Below are 13,883 nucleotides of genomic sequence, written 5' to 3' on the forward strand. Positions count from 1 at the left end.
GTTACTATGTTCATTGCCCTCACCTGAGTCTCGCCATGTGCTTATTCACTCACAGGCGTTTAAGTGCCTGTTGCGCTCTTTATTCTGTGCTTGGCCAGAGGGAAACCGCCCAGGGCCCTGGCTCTCCAGAGGGCTGGCGGAGCTGTGCTCCCCACTGCAGGGCCTGGGCCCAGCGCTGGAATTCCCTAGAAAAGCAAGCTCAGGCCTGAAGCTCTGGGCTCCCGGCAGGGGCTGATAAACTGTAGCTAAATCCAACCCCCTGCCTGGCCTCTTTTTTTTTTTTTTTTTTTTTTTTTTTACTCCAAGCTGAGAATGGTGTTTATACTTTTAAGCTGGGGAAAAAAAATCAAGACTATTTCACGACATGTGAAAATTAAAGGAAATTCAAATTGGGCATCCATAAATAAAGTTTTATTGGAACACAGCCAAACTCATTTGCTGATGTATTGTCTGTGGTGGCCCTTGCTCCACAATGCAGTGTTGAGTAGCTGCGACAGTGCAGAGCCTAAAATATTTACTGTCTGGCCCTTCACAGAGAGTGTGTGCCAATCCCCGATCTGGAGGAAGAAAGACAGCTAATCTGACAATTACTGGTGTGTGGTTGACAAAGGGCCTGTTGGCAAACAGAGGAAAGAGTTCAGGTTTGCCTGGGGAGGCCAGGGAAGGCTTTTTCTGGGAGATGGCAGCCCAGAGCTGAGACTTGAAGCCTGAGCGTTGAGTTTGTCAGGGAGCCGCTGGAGCAGCGTGGTCAGAGGCACAGGGGCAGAAAAGATTCTGGGCATCCAGGATGGGGGGCTGTGTGGCCAGGGTCAGACCCAGCGTGCCTGGGAGCCCAGGCCACAGAGGCCCGTGCCTGGCAGGTATCGGAAACCTTGGGAACCAGGCCAACACCAAGAGCCCTCTGCCGAGGGTGATGGGGACGGAGCGCAAGTGGGTGGCCATGTCTAGTTGGGGTTGTGACAGGTCCCTCTGGCGGCTGCGTGGGGAGCAGATCCACAGGTGACAGAAGAGACCAGGAGGCCAGTCAGGAGGCTGTCATCTCAGCAAGACCAGAACCCAGATGGTGACCATGGATAGGCAGGAGAACCGTGGGGTGGAGTTGCCAGGACTCTGTGAGGCCTGGGTGTAGGGAGTGAGGAGCTCTCGTGCTTCCTGTTTGCGCTGGGTGAGCAGGAGGGTGGAGGAGCCACTCACCTGACTGTGGTCTCCATGGAGACAGGCCATGTCCCTGCTGCCCAGCTGTGATGGCACCCAGGAGGCCCTCAGTAAATGGTGGCAGGATGAGTAAAACATGCACAAGTAAAGGGGGGGGAACAGGAGGAAGAGTGGGCTGAGGAAGATGAGGTAGCCGCATCCGCCCCGGCACAGGGCTCCTGGTGAGGTCTGGGCTGCAGGCGGAGCCTGGGAGCCACGGCGGCTGATCGGTGAAGGCAGGGGAGGGGTGGCATCTCCCGGGCAAAGGGAGGAGTGAGGAGCTGCATGCAGGACAGGAGGAGGCATGGTAGGGCAGGAGGGGAGAGCGCTTCAGTGGGCTTGTGTCCCTGGGTGCTGTCCACTGGATGCCGCCTGGCTGCTGGGCAGCCTTGAGGATGGATGGACATCTCGGGGGCTGGGGGGCAGAAGACGGAGGCTGAGAGGGGGACAGGGTGGCAGCTGCAGGGTTGAAGCTACAGAGGGAGCTCAGAAGAGCGCAGAAGGGAGGGGACAGAGGAGCCATCCCCTCCTCCGGACTGAAGGCCTGGTGGCCATGAACTCACAGGGAGCTGAGGGGCAGTAGGGGCCAGAAGCCCTCTCTCTGCTTTGTATGTCTGCGGGACTGGGGAGGGGCCACAAGCAATGTGCAGGGTGAGAGCTGTGAGCTTCTTTGAGCTCCTCTAGCAGCTCTGGGGAGCCGCTGCACAGACATGGAGAAGGAGGATGGCGGAAAATCCCAGGGCTGAGGTTCTGCCGGGTGGGTGTGGCGAGGAGGCTGGGCGGATGAGGGAGGCCAGAGAACCAAGGCGGAGGCCACAGGAGGCCTTGGGGTGCCCACATGGGATGAGGAAGGGGCCCAGCGGGACGGCAGATGTTGACAGGGCTGAGACGGCTGGGAGAGGAGGCCGTGAGAACCACGGAGAGGCTGAGCAGCAGTGGCCACGGTGGGAACACCGAGGTCCAGGGCTCACAGCGGTGTGGACCTGGGTTCAGCCTACGCCATTAGGGACAGTGGGAAGCCAAGAGACTGAGGTGGCAGGCGGGTGGTTGTCTAGTGGACAGTAAGTCAGCCCAGTAATGGTGGGGCTCAGGAGAGGAGAGCTGTGACCCAGGGCCCAAGTCTCCCATGAAGTTTAGAGAAAAGAAGATGTTGATGGGGAGGCACCAAGCGAGGGGCGCCTGGATGGTGCTTCCCTCAAATGAGTCGGTGGTCCTCACCCCGGGGGAGGGTCTGGGAGAGCCCCCTGGAGCAAGAAGGGTCTTGGGCAGTTCTCTGAAACTGATGGGACTTCTGGCAAAGACATCAGACCAGCCAGAAGGAGGCGGCAGGTGCCTGGTGATGTTGGTGACGCAGGGCAGGGCCACCAGTCCTGGCCCTCTGAACAGAAACCTGGGACCTGATCTCCTTCCCCTGAAAGCAGTGCTGTGTCTCCTTGCTCCCTAACCTGCACGGAGTGATGTGACGGTGCAGGTGTGGCGGAACTGTGGCTGCTCGCCAGGCAGAGCCCTGCATCAGGCCTGGGGCAGGTGGGTGGGTGGGGGCTTGGATCTTAAAGAGAACCGGGGTCCCCGTGTAGGGGCTCCCTGGGCTGGTCTGGGAAGCCTTCCCAGGGAGACTGATGGACCTCGCTCTGCCTCCATGAGCTGCCTTGTGTTTCAGTGCTTCATCAAGATCAGTGCTGCCTATGGCTCCACAAAGGACATCTCCGTCTACAGCGTGCTGGGCCTGCCTGCCTCCCAGATCTTCATTGTGGGCCGGCCTACCAAGAAGTACCAGACCCAGTGCCAGGTGGGTGGAGCCCCAGAGGGGGGACCCCCGAGAGGAGCAGCTACCCCAGGCTGCAGGGTGCGGCTGGTTCTGGCAGTTTGAAGGGATTGTCCCAGAAGGGCCTGAGGTCGGGAGCAGCAGTTTTGGCAGAGGCAGAAGCAAAAGCCAAGGTCAAGAGGCAAAGAACGTGTGTTTGCTGGGAACTGCCAGTGGCCCAGCCTGGCTGTGTGTGATGTGAGCAGGCAGGGAGAGAGAGGGCAGGAGCAGCAGGTGCATCTCAGGTGACCTGAGCGCCTCACTCAGTGTGGACCCTGCTGCCTAAGTCACTGGGGTGAGTGGTGGGGAGTGGCTTGAGCAGGCTGCAGGCAGAATGGGGAGGGGTTGGATCCAAGCAGGGGAGAGGCGCAGGGAGGAAGTTGCAGGGAGGAGAGGGTGGAGAGCCCGGGACAGTGCCCCAGTGTTGGTCTTGGGTGACCAAGCAGAAGGTGCTATCTTGGGATTGAGGAGCAGGCTGGAGGAGCAGGTGGAAGGGAGGAGGTGATCTCTCTCTGGGGCATTCCAAGGGTGAGGTGCCCGAGGGTGACTGGCACGATGATGGTGGGACCTCAGGGTGGGGCACTCCAGAGCTTTGCACCCCCGCCACCTGCAGATTCAGATTCAGCGGCTCTGGGGTGGGGCCTCGAGTCTGCCCAGCGAGGGTCCAGGTGGCGCAGACGCTGCTGCTCCATGGACCACACTTTGAGTAGCAAGGTCCTAAGGACACCATGGGGAGGGCTGGCAGGAAGGGCAGCTTTGAGATGGAAGCAGTACACAGAGCTGGGCAGGGGGAGGGGCTTAGACGTTGGGATTTTAATGAGAGTGACAAGGGTGGGCACCCCCAGCAAGGGTCCAGAGACCTCAGATGTGAGTCCCGGGTTCAAGCAGGGCGCTCAGTCTCTAAGACTGGATGGGAGACGTGGACGAGTCATAAGTTCCCGGCTAATCCCTCCCATCCGGGTTCCACGGAGAAGCTGCTAACACCCATTGGTGGGAAATGGCGATGTTGGAGGGGCGGGGTGCCTGACGCCTGTCCCCTCCGCAGTTCCTCAGCGAGGGCTACGCCGCGCACCTGGCGGCACTGGAGGCCGGACACCGCTCGCGCGCCAAGAAGAGCAGCACGCGGATGGTGCTGCGGAAGGGCAGCTTCGGCCTGCACGCGCAGCCCGAGTTCCTGCGGAAGCGCACGCACCTGCGTCGGACCATGTCCGTGCAGCAGCCCGACCCGCCCGCCGTCAACCCCAAGCCCGAGCGGGCCCAGAGCCAGCCCGAGTCCGACAAGGACCACGAGCGGCCGCTGCCCGCGCTCAGCTGGGCGCGTGGGCCCCCCAAGTTTGAGTCGGTGCCCTGAGGGGGCGGGCTGTGTTCAGAGCCAGGGGCCCACGCGGGCTGCCTGCGGCGGTGGGAGGGGCCGCCTTCTCCCCAGCACAGGCGCTTTCCTGCTTTCCCCTCCCGTGTCTGTCCAGCAGTGTCCGACTAGAGCCGGGAGGGACCCCGCCCGGCCTGGGGGAGGGGGGGCCTCCCTGGGCTGCATCAGATGAGAGATGAGAGCCCACGGGGTCTCAGAGCGGCTGCTGCTGCCTCCACCCCGGTGCCTGTGACCGCAAGCCCAAGGCAGGGTTGGATGTGCGCGTCACCGTGGAGGCAGGCTTGCCCCGGGCTGTAGAGCATGTGGGCCAAGCTGATCATCTTTCTGAGTGCTTGGGGCCCTCAGCCCTGAGGACCAGCACCTGCTGGCCAGTGTAGCTTCTCGGCCGCCCTGTGGAGGGGTGAGTGGGCCTGCTGGGCCGCCACCCACTGTGGTCTCCTGTGTTCCAGCTTGGGGGCTGGCTTGCTTATGGCCAAGTGGCCACTTTGTGAGAGTGAGGGGACATCCCATGGGTTCATCCTCATGTGTGTGATGTGTGTCCACAGCCCTCAGGGGCGGGGCCTGGTGCTGCCGTCTGGCCTGCAGCTGGCCCTTGTGCCCCTGTCTTGTCCTCGGTGTTGCACCATTGTTCCTCGAGGAGGGGTCTCCCCAAGGCTCTGCCTTGTGCCCCGGCATGGGGCAGCAGCCTCGGCTGTGGCCCAGCCAAGACGGTTGTGTGCCCTGGAGCCCGCTGCCTAGCTGCCCCATCCTGGAAGGGTCCCTGCAGCTGAGAGGCGGAGTTTTGACCCATAGGCCTGTGCGTGAGGATTTGTAGGCCTGGGGGCCCCTCCAAGCACCATGACCACCGCATACCTTCCACACAGCCTGGGATGGGGGCTGTTACTGGGACGGGTAGAGAAGGGGTCCCTACTCCATGGACAGCCACCATAGGTTTGCCTTGCACTGATGTTCAAACTGGGCATCCCAAGAGCTGAAATACCACAGCCCCCTGCCCAAGGGCACTGATTGGGCTCTGCCACCTCTGGCTCTGTTCAGACTCATTGCCGTCTTTCGGCTCCTGGAAGGCTTAGAGCCGAGTCCCCAGGGTTCTGGGAATTTGGGCTCAAACTGTTGTATTCTCTCCCCTTGCCCCTGCCATGCAGTGTTTGGCTTGTGCCCGCAACCTCCTCTTGGCTCATCCCGAGGTGGGCAGGGCTTGTCTCTCCTGGGACCCCTCAGAGGCTGCCCAGGCTCCCCTGCTGCCCACTGCCTCTGCCCCCGCTCTGTGGCCCACCTGCCACATGGGGGTGCCCGAGGTTGCCTCTGATGCCGCCGTAGGGCCCAGGCATCTGTGTGCACAGCAGGCACTTGTCAGCTCAGTGTCGCTTCTGCTCAATGTCTACCTCTTGCAGCTCCCATGCAGCCCCTGGCGGCTGCTGGTGGGGGCAGCTGGCACCAACTGGCAACCTGGGTGCCCTGCTGGGGCTGGAGGGTCTGGGCTCCTGGTCTCTCCCCTGGCCTCCAGCTCTCTCCACTCAAAATGTGTCTTCTCTAGCCTGCCGGCCGCTGCCACATTCACCTGATCTGTCTGCCGGCTCCTCTGCACCACTTTGAGCGCTGGGTCCTGCATCCATGGAAGCTGGCACTGCTGCTGGCCGGGCTGCTGGGGTGTGGTGTGAGTGGGCCTCAGCTTCCTCCCTGGCCCTGCCTCCTGGAGGTTCGCCCCGCCCATCCGCCTTTAACATGGCATTGTTCTTGGCTCGCCATAGGCACCAGCTCATCCAGCTCAGCCACTTCAACCCTAACACTTCCGGCCCCTTCCCCAAAAGACCATGACTTAAATTGGGGCAGACTTAGTCTGATCCGCTGACACCCAGCATCTCCTATTCGCAGAAGACACTCATGTAATTGCTGACAAATGACAAAATAGTGTGAGGTCCTGTGCTACCACTTAGGCTTCCTTTTCGAAGACCCCAGGCTAGGAGAGAAGGGGGGAGAGAGAGAGAGAGAATGTGGCGCACTCCCGGGCTGGGAATCCCAGGGAATTTGGAGTCATTGTGACTCAGGGGGGGTCACAGCTGAGACACAGGACCTGCCAGCAGAGCCACTGCCCCTTCCTGTTTGGAGCCCAGGACTGGGGCTCTGACCGGTGCGGTGAGACGCGTCTGGCTTGCATGCGTGAATGTGTGCCTGTGTGGTTCTGCTTCGCCAGGGGAACATGTTTGAGCGTGGCTTCCCTGGCGACTGTGTACCCCACACGCACTTTCTGTACTAATGCTTTGTCCCCTCCCGTCTGTCTGGTTAAACTGGAAAAAGCCCGCAGAACTGCACTTGCGGCTCTCGGGAATGGCCTCCCCACGCGTAGCTCTGTGGCCAGAGCAGACCGGCTGTTTCCTAGAGAACCCTTCCAGCCCCTGGCGCACCTGCTCACAGCAGCTGGGGGACAGCTCTTCCTGCCTGACCAAAGCTCCTCGTTTTTCACGTGGCATGTTTGTTCTTCCCCACGCTGGGGCTGTCCTGGCCAAGGACGCCCCTGCCACCTTCTTCTGTCATTGTCCTGTTGGGGTTCAGGGTGCATTCCTGGCCAGGGCCTGCTCTTCCAGCATCATGGATTTTTTTCCCCTAAAGATCGCGACTCCTCTGTTAGGCTCCGCAAAATATTAAAAAAAAGAAAAAGGTAGATTCCTTTCCTGCATTTGGGTCGACAGCCCTCTGTCTTGGTGCCTGGCTACAGTGAGGGCATTCGAAGCCCAGAGATTTCTAGTGGAGAAGGGGAAGACAGGGGGCATGGGGGCTCTTAGAAATGAGGGGAGGACCAGATCTCATGTGCTGTTTTTTTTTTTTTTTTTTTAACTGCATTTTTACCACTCTGGAGCCTGTGCCAGTGTCCTACAGACAAAACACGGCACCAGTCTTCCCGCAGCAGCGGCACCCCGCCAAGGCAGGTGGACCCGGGGCCAGAGCTGGTTCGGGTTTTGCATCCCTACCATCTCGCCCAGCGCAGGTGCAGCCCCGCCCAGGAGGGGCTCCCTGCCGATGAAGGAGCATCACAGTCCACCTGGCCTTAAACAACCAATTTCTCACCGAATCCCAGGGGGGTGGGGGGCCAGGTGCCCTGGAAACCTAGAATCTTTGGCTCAGCCAAAAACAAACCTCCTCCCCTCCCCTTCCTTTCTGGGCTTGGTGGGGGGAGGGGACTTTCTTACACATCCCAGCTAGGATCAAGTCCAAGCAGAGAGGCCTGGTGGGCTCTGCTGTCCTTGCTGAGACAGCGGGGAGGGGGCGAGGGAAGTCGGCCAGGCCCTCCAGGACGCACTGCGGAGGGAGAGACGGGAGGAGGGCTGCTCGCGCGCGGGGACCCCCACCCTCGACCCCGCTGTCCTAATTGTTTACTCTGTGGTGGCAGCCAGTCCGACCTTGTCCGTGGCCTGACCATTCCCAAGTGTGTGACGTTCAGTACTCTCTGTGCCGGACGGTTCCGTGGTGAGAAAAGGTTTGTTAGATTCCTTGCGGCTGCCTGTACACAATCCGTTAGAACAGAAAATGTAAAACACCAGATTTCTAACATGACAAAAAACAGCATTATGGAGTTAAAAGATTTTTACAACGGGTCTCGATTTTGATGTGAGCTGGTTTTTAACAAATCTCAAACGTTGTCGATTAAATAAAAACCTTATTTGCCTTTAAAACGTACTCTGCTCTGAGCTCAGTTGAGGCGCCAGGCCCTGTACTTGTTGTGTCCCTTAGCTGGGGGCGGGGTAGGCCAGCTTGGAGGGGGAGGGCTGGGAGGCACCAAGCGGTGGGGGTCACGGGCACGGAGTCTGATGCACAATGAGTCTTTATTAGGAGCAGGCGCTGTCGTCTGGGAAAGTCGTACACGGATTCCTTTCTAATAAAATGACAAAGCAGATTTCTTAAATAACTTACAGAGGGCCACCCTCCCTGCACACCCACAGTGCCCTATGCTGAACGTATCAGTAGGTGGCCGGGAGCCCAGGGTCCTAGCGCCCGGAGACATCTCCTGTCCCTTCCTCCAGGGCCCTGGTGCGGGGAGCAGGAATGGAAGCTGGGACAACCCCCCAGGGACCCTGCTTCTGGGTGCAGGGCCCAGGCCCTGCCGCACCCCCAGTGCCTGCGCGTCACACTGGAGGAAGCAGCCCCAGGGCTCGAGGAGGGGATGAATTTCTAAGCCCGAGAGTCCCCTGGGGGAGCAGAGCAGAAGAAACAATTTCTTCCATGTCTGCAAGGCCCCAAGTCGCCGCTGGCTGTGGCAGGCAACAGGCCTAGAGGTGGCCAGTGCAGGGGAGCTCCGGGGCCCTCTGTTCGTCAGGTGCTCGTTAGCAGCAGGCTGGAGGGTTGGGGCCTCCTGGGGGCTTCCTCCAGGGCCTCACGGGGTGGCCCAGACGTCCTGGGTGTGGTGCCACACGGGGCTTGTTCCCTGCAAGACAGAGCTCCCTTGGTGCCCTTGCTGTGTTCAGGGCAGGGCAAGTGGGGCACACGATGGCTGTCCCCCGGTGTGGGGGCCCCTGTATGCTGGGTTAGCAGTTCTGGCCCCGAGCAGCCAGGGGGACTGGTACAGTCCCTGCTCTCCTGTGCCCATCCACTCTGAGGTTTTCCAAAAAAGACTCGTTTCTTCAAGTATGCATGCATGCTCACGCGTGGAGGTGGGGGAGAAAGATGCTAGAAAGATGTGTGGGCAGAGGGCCTTACCTGCAGGGCACCGTCCTTAGTTGCGGAGGAGAGAGACGGTCATGTCGCCACTGGGGATGGGAAGGGGAGGGATTGACGCTGCTGGGGGCTGCAGGTTTGAGGGCCCCGCCAGCCTGGAAACGTGGGGGTTCCACGGCCACTCTGGGCCATCATTCCAATGGGGAAATGGCCCCAAGTTGGTCCTGAATGCACAGCCCGGGAAGCCGCAGGCAGCCATGGCCCTCTGCCCAGCACCGCAGACAGGCAGGGCGTAGAGCCCCAGAGAGCACTGGTGGAGGAGCAGGTCTTCCAGGAACCCAGTTCCTGGCCGCACGTGAGGCCTGGCTGATTGAAGTGTGGGCTGCCAAGGCCCAGGGAACCCTCCCCCACCGCCACACCTCCCCTCCCAAGGCTCTGTCCCTTCTCACGGCTGCGGTCAGGAGGGGCAGGGGCTGGCCAGAGCCACCCAGCAGGTCCGAGCCACAGCCAGATGCCAGCCTGCAAAGACGGAGTGGCTCAGGGGCTGCCCACTCACCTGTCTTCAGCCACTATGGCTTTATCCAGCTTCTGGGACAACTTCTGAAGGAGCTGAATTCCTGCCCCTGCAGGCTCAAGGTCACTGTCAGACTCACTGCACAAGAGCAAAGCCACATGGGTGACAGTTGGAAACCTGTGACGGGAGCTTCCCCCCAGGCCCTGGTGAGCCGGGAATGCCTCACCCCGGGTCCCTACTCTAAGCAAGGGATGTTAGGGTGACTTGAGCATCTGGCAGAGATCAAGGCCCATGAGGGCCCAAGGTCACGGGCAGATGATTTTGTAGATAAGTGAGCCCTGCTACTCTGCAGCTGGAAACTGAGCTGAGCCTCTGCCCGTTACAGACCAGGAAGCTAAGGCCCTGTGGGATTTCTCCCAGGTCCTCCCGTAGCTCTGAGGGCAGCGCTGGGCCTGGGCACAGGTGTGGCTCAGGGAACTGCAGGATGGGGCCTGGTTAGTGTTTGGGGGGCCTGAGCTCTGGGGAGACGCGCAGCCCCACTTGCCTGGGAGAGCAGAGGGGCTCTGTGGAGGAGTAGGGGCTCCTCTGGAAGGCAGCATCCCTCCTTGGCCGCCGCAGCAGGTGGGCACGGGGGCCTGTCTGGGCCGAGAGGCGGCGATACCCCCGCTCCCGGGAGCCCAGCGCTGGGTGGGTGGTGCTCGACAGCCGGGTGCTCTTCTGGCTCAGGGTGTGCGGGGGGGAGCCATCACCCGTCTGCGCCCCTCTCCTCCTCCTCCTGGCTTTCACCTGCGTCTCCACCAGCCACTTGGTGCCACTCTGGCAGGACTCCTGGATCCTCTGTGACAGTTACAGGGCAAGGTGAGCATGCGTGAAACCCAGGTGCGTCACCTGCCACTCCCGGCCTCCCCTCCAAGCCTTGGCCCCCCACTTGTCCCGTACTTGCAGGCTGCTTTCAGTCTCGAGCCTGAGGCATGGGAAATGGAGCTCCCCCACCCAAGACACACCCCCAGGGGTCGATCACGGGAGGATTGCCCTGGCTCATAGAACTCCAGTTGTCTAAGCCCACATCCTCTTGAGGAAACCTGTCTCCCTGCCTTTGCTCTCGCTTGTCCACTCTCATCTGTCCTCCATGCTGGCCCAAAGGGCAGCTCTGCCCGGGACGCTTGGCCCCTCGAAACCCTCCTGTGGCTCCTTATTGCTCGGAGGAACAAGCCCGAACTCTCAGGCCTATCACGGCAGTGGGTGATGGCTGTGAAGACCTTGAATGCTGTGGCATGCCAGAGGCGGGAGGGTTGGTGCATGCCCCAAGCTAAATTCCATGTCATGTGGCCTTGGATAAGATACCTCCCTCTACCTCTCCTGTGCCCGGGGCGGTGGGAACAATTTCAGGGTTCTTACTAATGGGCTGGGCCCAGAGAGCTGTCTGTGGAGGGCTTGAAGGAGCAGCCCTCTCCCCACACCTTCAGAGCGCCCAGTGGGGCATCCAGCCCTCTCCTCCTACGGCTGGCTGCTACCATGGCTCTGTCCTTTCTTCTGTTGTAATTGGAGAGGCAAAAAGAGACAGATGGAGCCCTACCTGCTGGTTCACTCCCCAGATGCCCTTAATGGCCGGGGGCCAAAGTCAGGAGCCAGGAATTCCATCCCAGTCTCCCATGTGGGCGGCAGGGACTCAACCATCTGAGGTCTCACCGGCTGCCTCCCTGGGTCTGCCTTAGCGGGATGCTGCAATCGGGAGTCAGGACTTGAACCTGGGCCCTTGGATACGGGATGCAGTCTAATCACGCGTCCAAATGCCTGCCCTGGCTCCTTCCCTCCTCGGGACATCTCAGAATGCTCCCAGCTCCAGGCGGAAGGCCCTTGGGCACCTCACACCAGTGTACATCATGACGTGGTGCCAGCCTGTCTCATCTGACACCGGGTTCTTGGGGGTCTACCTTCCGAGGAGCTCCTGAAGTTAGCGGCTCTCCCTTGGGCGAGTCCAGCACCCAGGATCCCAGGCTCCCGCGGGTGTGTCTGCCCCACCACCCTTTTCATCAGGCAGCTCAAGACAAAGTTCCCGACACTAAGCTGAGCAGACGTCCCGTCCGTCTGGAATCCTTCCCTCTTCTGGTTGCTCCTGGGGGTCCACACACATCAGAGCCCCCCCTTCCTCTGGCCACACCCAGACACAACCCTTGCCCACACCCCCGTCCCTGGGTCTCGGTGGGATTCACACCATTCCAGCTGTGCCTGCCTTTTCCCATTGATTCTCCATGGAGCCACCTCCTGGGGGGGCTGGGGGGGCTTCACTGGCCGTCCCCTCACCATCCCTACTGGCTGTCACATGGCTCTCACCCCTTGTATCATGAGCACCTGTTCCCTCTGTGACACTGTTTCTCCGCACCGTTCAGCTATTTGTTGAATGCCCACTCTATGCTAGCAATTCTTAGAGGTGCAAAGTCCCTGTCAGGTGGCTTCTAGACTCTTCCGGGGCTCCCGGAGGTGGGCTCTATCCAGCACTGAGGGTCCATGGAGCTGGACAGCACAACCACTGTTACCTGAGACATGGCCCCCAGGGCGCTCTTGGCTGATCGAGCTGCCGCCTGGAGGCCCTGCTGCTCTGGTTCCGGAGTTCCCAGGCGTTTCCATGAAGGGCCCGCCCCAAGGTTGAGGCTGACCGCTCTCAGGGGCAGCCTCCTTTGGAACTGTCTGCGTAGGGAGCCCAGGGCCCCCGCGGACTCATCCTGCTGGCCGGCTGCGGCCGGCGTGGTGGCTTCCTCCTCCGGCTGCTCCTCCTCCAGCAGTGATCTCCGGCGCACCGACCACCGACAGGCCATCTGCTGGCTGTGCCGCCTCTGTTCACCGCACCCTGGGGAGGAGGGCCGAGGGCAGGTCAGCGGGCATCGCTGGCCCCCTTCCAGGCTCCGCAGGGCTCCTAGGCCCGGGGAGGGAGACAGGATGGAGGCCTGTGGGGTGGGGCCCTCGTAGCTGTGGGTGCTGGAAAGGGGGGTGTTTCCCGCAAGGGGAAGTCCGCGGACTCCCGCCGCCTGGGCCTGGGTTCTCTCCATGGGCTGTCCTTTCGGCCCCGGCGTCCCTGGGCCCGAGGCCTCGAGCCGAAGACAGGCAGGGGCTCTACGGGTCTCAAAACGCGGCCCTGACCCGGCGCGCTCCCACCTACACCGCGGCCGCCCCCCGGACAGCCCGATTTCCCTTGGATGCTCCCCACGTCCGTGTCCGGCCTGGGCAGACCCCTCCCCCACCCCGAACAGCAGCCCCCTCGGGGGCCCGACCTGCGATCACCCCAGGCGCCGAGCCGATCCGAGCACAGCGGGTCTCTCGCCCACCGCTGCGGATTTCAAACTCCGCGCGGCCCCGCCCCGGGCTTGTCCTCAGAGATGATTGGCTCCGAGATACTGCCTTGGTCACGGCTCCGGGCCTCCGATTGGTCGCCTTCCCTCACGGCTGCAAATCCTGCTCCCGTTCATCGCTCCAGACCCCCGCCTGGCTCGGCCTCCGCCGCCCCGCCTGCCCACGCCTTTGCCGGGTCCGCAGCCCCATCCCGTGTGCTCGGCCCCAGGCCTCGGCGCGCGGTCCATGCCTCACGCCCGAGCCCCCTTCCTAGAGCCTGTAAGGGGCTCAGGCGTTTGCGACCCCTGGGGTCCCGGGCACTGGGAGGGCACTCAGCCTGCAGCAGCCCTGGTCTTCCAGGGACCCTGCCCCTCCTGCCAGGGGGTGTGGCCTGTTCTTTCTCGCTCAGCGATTTTGTTCTAAAGAGCTGGGGAATGCGGGTGCAGACCCCTCCCTCCTGAGACAGGCTCCACACTCCCCATCAAACAACCTGGGAGCGGGGACAGACGGGAGCACACCTGCCCCTCTGCCCTGCCTACCTGTCCTCCTGCCCCTGCCCTCCTGCCGCCCCCCCATTGCCTTCCTGCTCATGCCCCCTGCCCCGGCCTCGCCATCCTAAGTCGGGAGACCCCGACCCCTCCCCTCGCATCCACACAAGCTCAGACTCCCGCCATCTGTAAAGCTCTCCCCATTACCAGCCCGTCCCTAGGAGACCTCAAAGCATCACTGCCCGCCGCTGGCTCCCTGTGGGTGCTGCAGATTGCCCCCCCCCCCCGCGCCCCGCCTCCTCCAAGCACTGTCTTCAGGCCTCTGCCTCATTTCCGGTGGTCTCAGCAGCGACCACCGCCCGCGGTGAGCACAGTGCCTAACTCGCCTGCAGCACAGAAGCCTCGGGCCCTCACCTGGCCTCCCTGCAGAGGGAGGAGGAAACTGAGGCACAGAGAGGTGGGGGAGGGGCCCATGTTTCACTCCCTGAGCCGAACGCCATCCCTCTGGAGCCGGGTCCCTGTGCCTGACCCTCACGCTGC

At 61.8% G+C, this 13,883-nt stretch overlaps 2 protein-coding genes across 3 annotated transcripts in view; one reads left to right on the plus strand and one right to left on the minus strand.

The window, feature by feature from the left end:
* Positions 1-7,562, plus strand: part of PITPNM3 (PITPNM family member 3) — an 88,001-nt gene extending 80,439 nt beyond the window's left edge. Inside the window, exons 19-20 of the mRNA XM_008270855.5 lie at positions 2,855-2,983; positions 4,044-7,562. Of these exons, the coding sequence (XP_008269077.5) occupies positions 2,855-2,983; positions 4,044-4,349 (435 nt within the window). The 3' untranslated portion in view covers positions 4,350-7,562. The remainder of the gene's footprint in view (positions 1-2,854; positions 2,984-4,043) is intronic.
* Positions 7,563-8,166: 604 nt separating this feature from the next.
* PIMREG (PICALM interacting mitotic regulator) lies at positions 8,167-12,920 on the minus strand. 2 transcript variants are annotated; one of them, XM_089318417.1, is made up of 6 exons: positions 12,798-12,920; positions 12,066-12,376; positions 10,073-10,365; positions 9,571-9,666; positions 9,057-9,106; positions 8,167-8,235 (listed from the first exon to the last, which is right to left on the minus strand). In XM_089318417.1, exons 2-5 carry the CDS (start codon positions 12,342-12,344, stop codon positions 9,073-9,075), a joined length of 702 nt encoding a protein of 233 aa, XP_089174543.1. In that variant the 5' UTR covers positions 12,345-12,376; positions 12,798-12,920; the 3' UTR covers positions 8,167-8,235; positions 9,057-9,072. The 2 variants fall into 2 exon arrangements, with proteins under 2 accessions (XP_089174543.1, XP_069917364.2); XM_070061263.2 differs by having other exon boundaries at positions 8,167-8,784; positions 12,798-12,874.
* Between the last annotated feature and the right edge of the window lie 963 nt (positions 12,921-13,883).

The sequence above is a fragment of the Oryctolagus cuniculus genome, chromosome 17 (genome assembly GCF_051225735.1).
Source record: "Oryctolagus cuniculus isolate XC-2025 breed Fujian yellow rabbit chromosome 17, ASM5122573v1, whole genome shotgun sequence".
NCBI lineage: Eukaryota > Metazoa > Chordata > Mammalia > Lagomorpha > Leporidae > Oryctolagus > Oryctolagus cuniculus.

Excerpts from the sequence above, each read along its gene's own strand:
- PIMREG (XM_089318417.1), bottom strand. The coding sequence starts at position 12,344 with ATGGCCTGTCGGTGGTCGGTGCGCCGGAGATCACTGCTGGAGGAGGAG. Across the intron at positions 9,667-10,072 it reads GAGCCCCTCTGCTCTCCCAG|TGAGTCTGACAGTGACCTTG; the intron begins GCAAGTGGGGCT and ends GCTCTTGTGCAG. Across the intron at positions 9,107-9,570 it reads GCCATAGTGGCTGAAGACAG|TGGCGACATGACCGTCTCTC; the intron begins GTGAGTGGGCAG and ends TCCCATCCCCAG.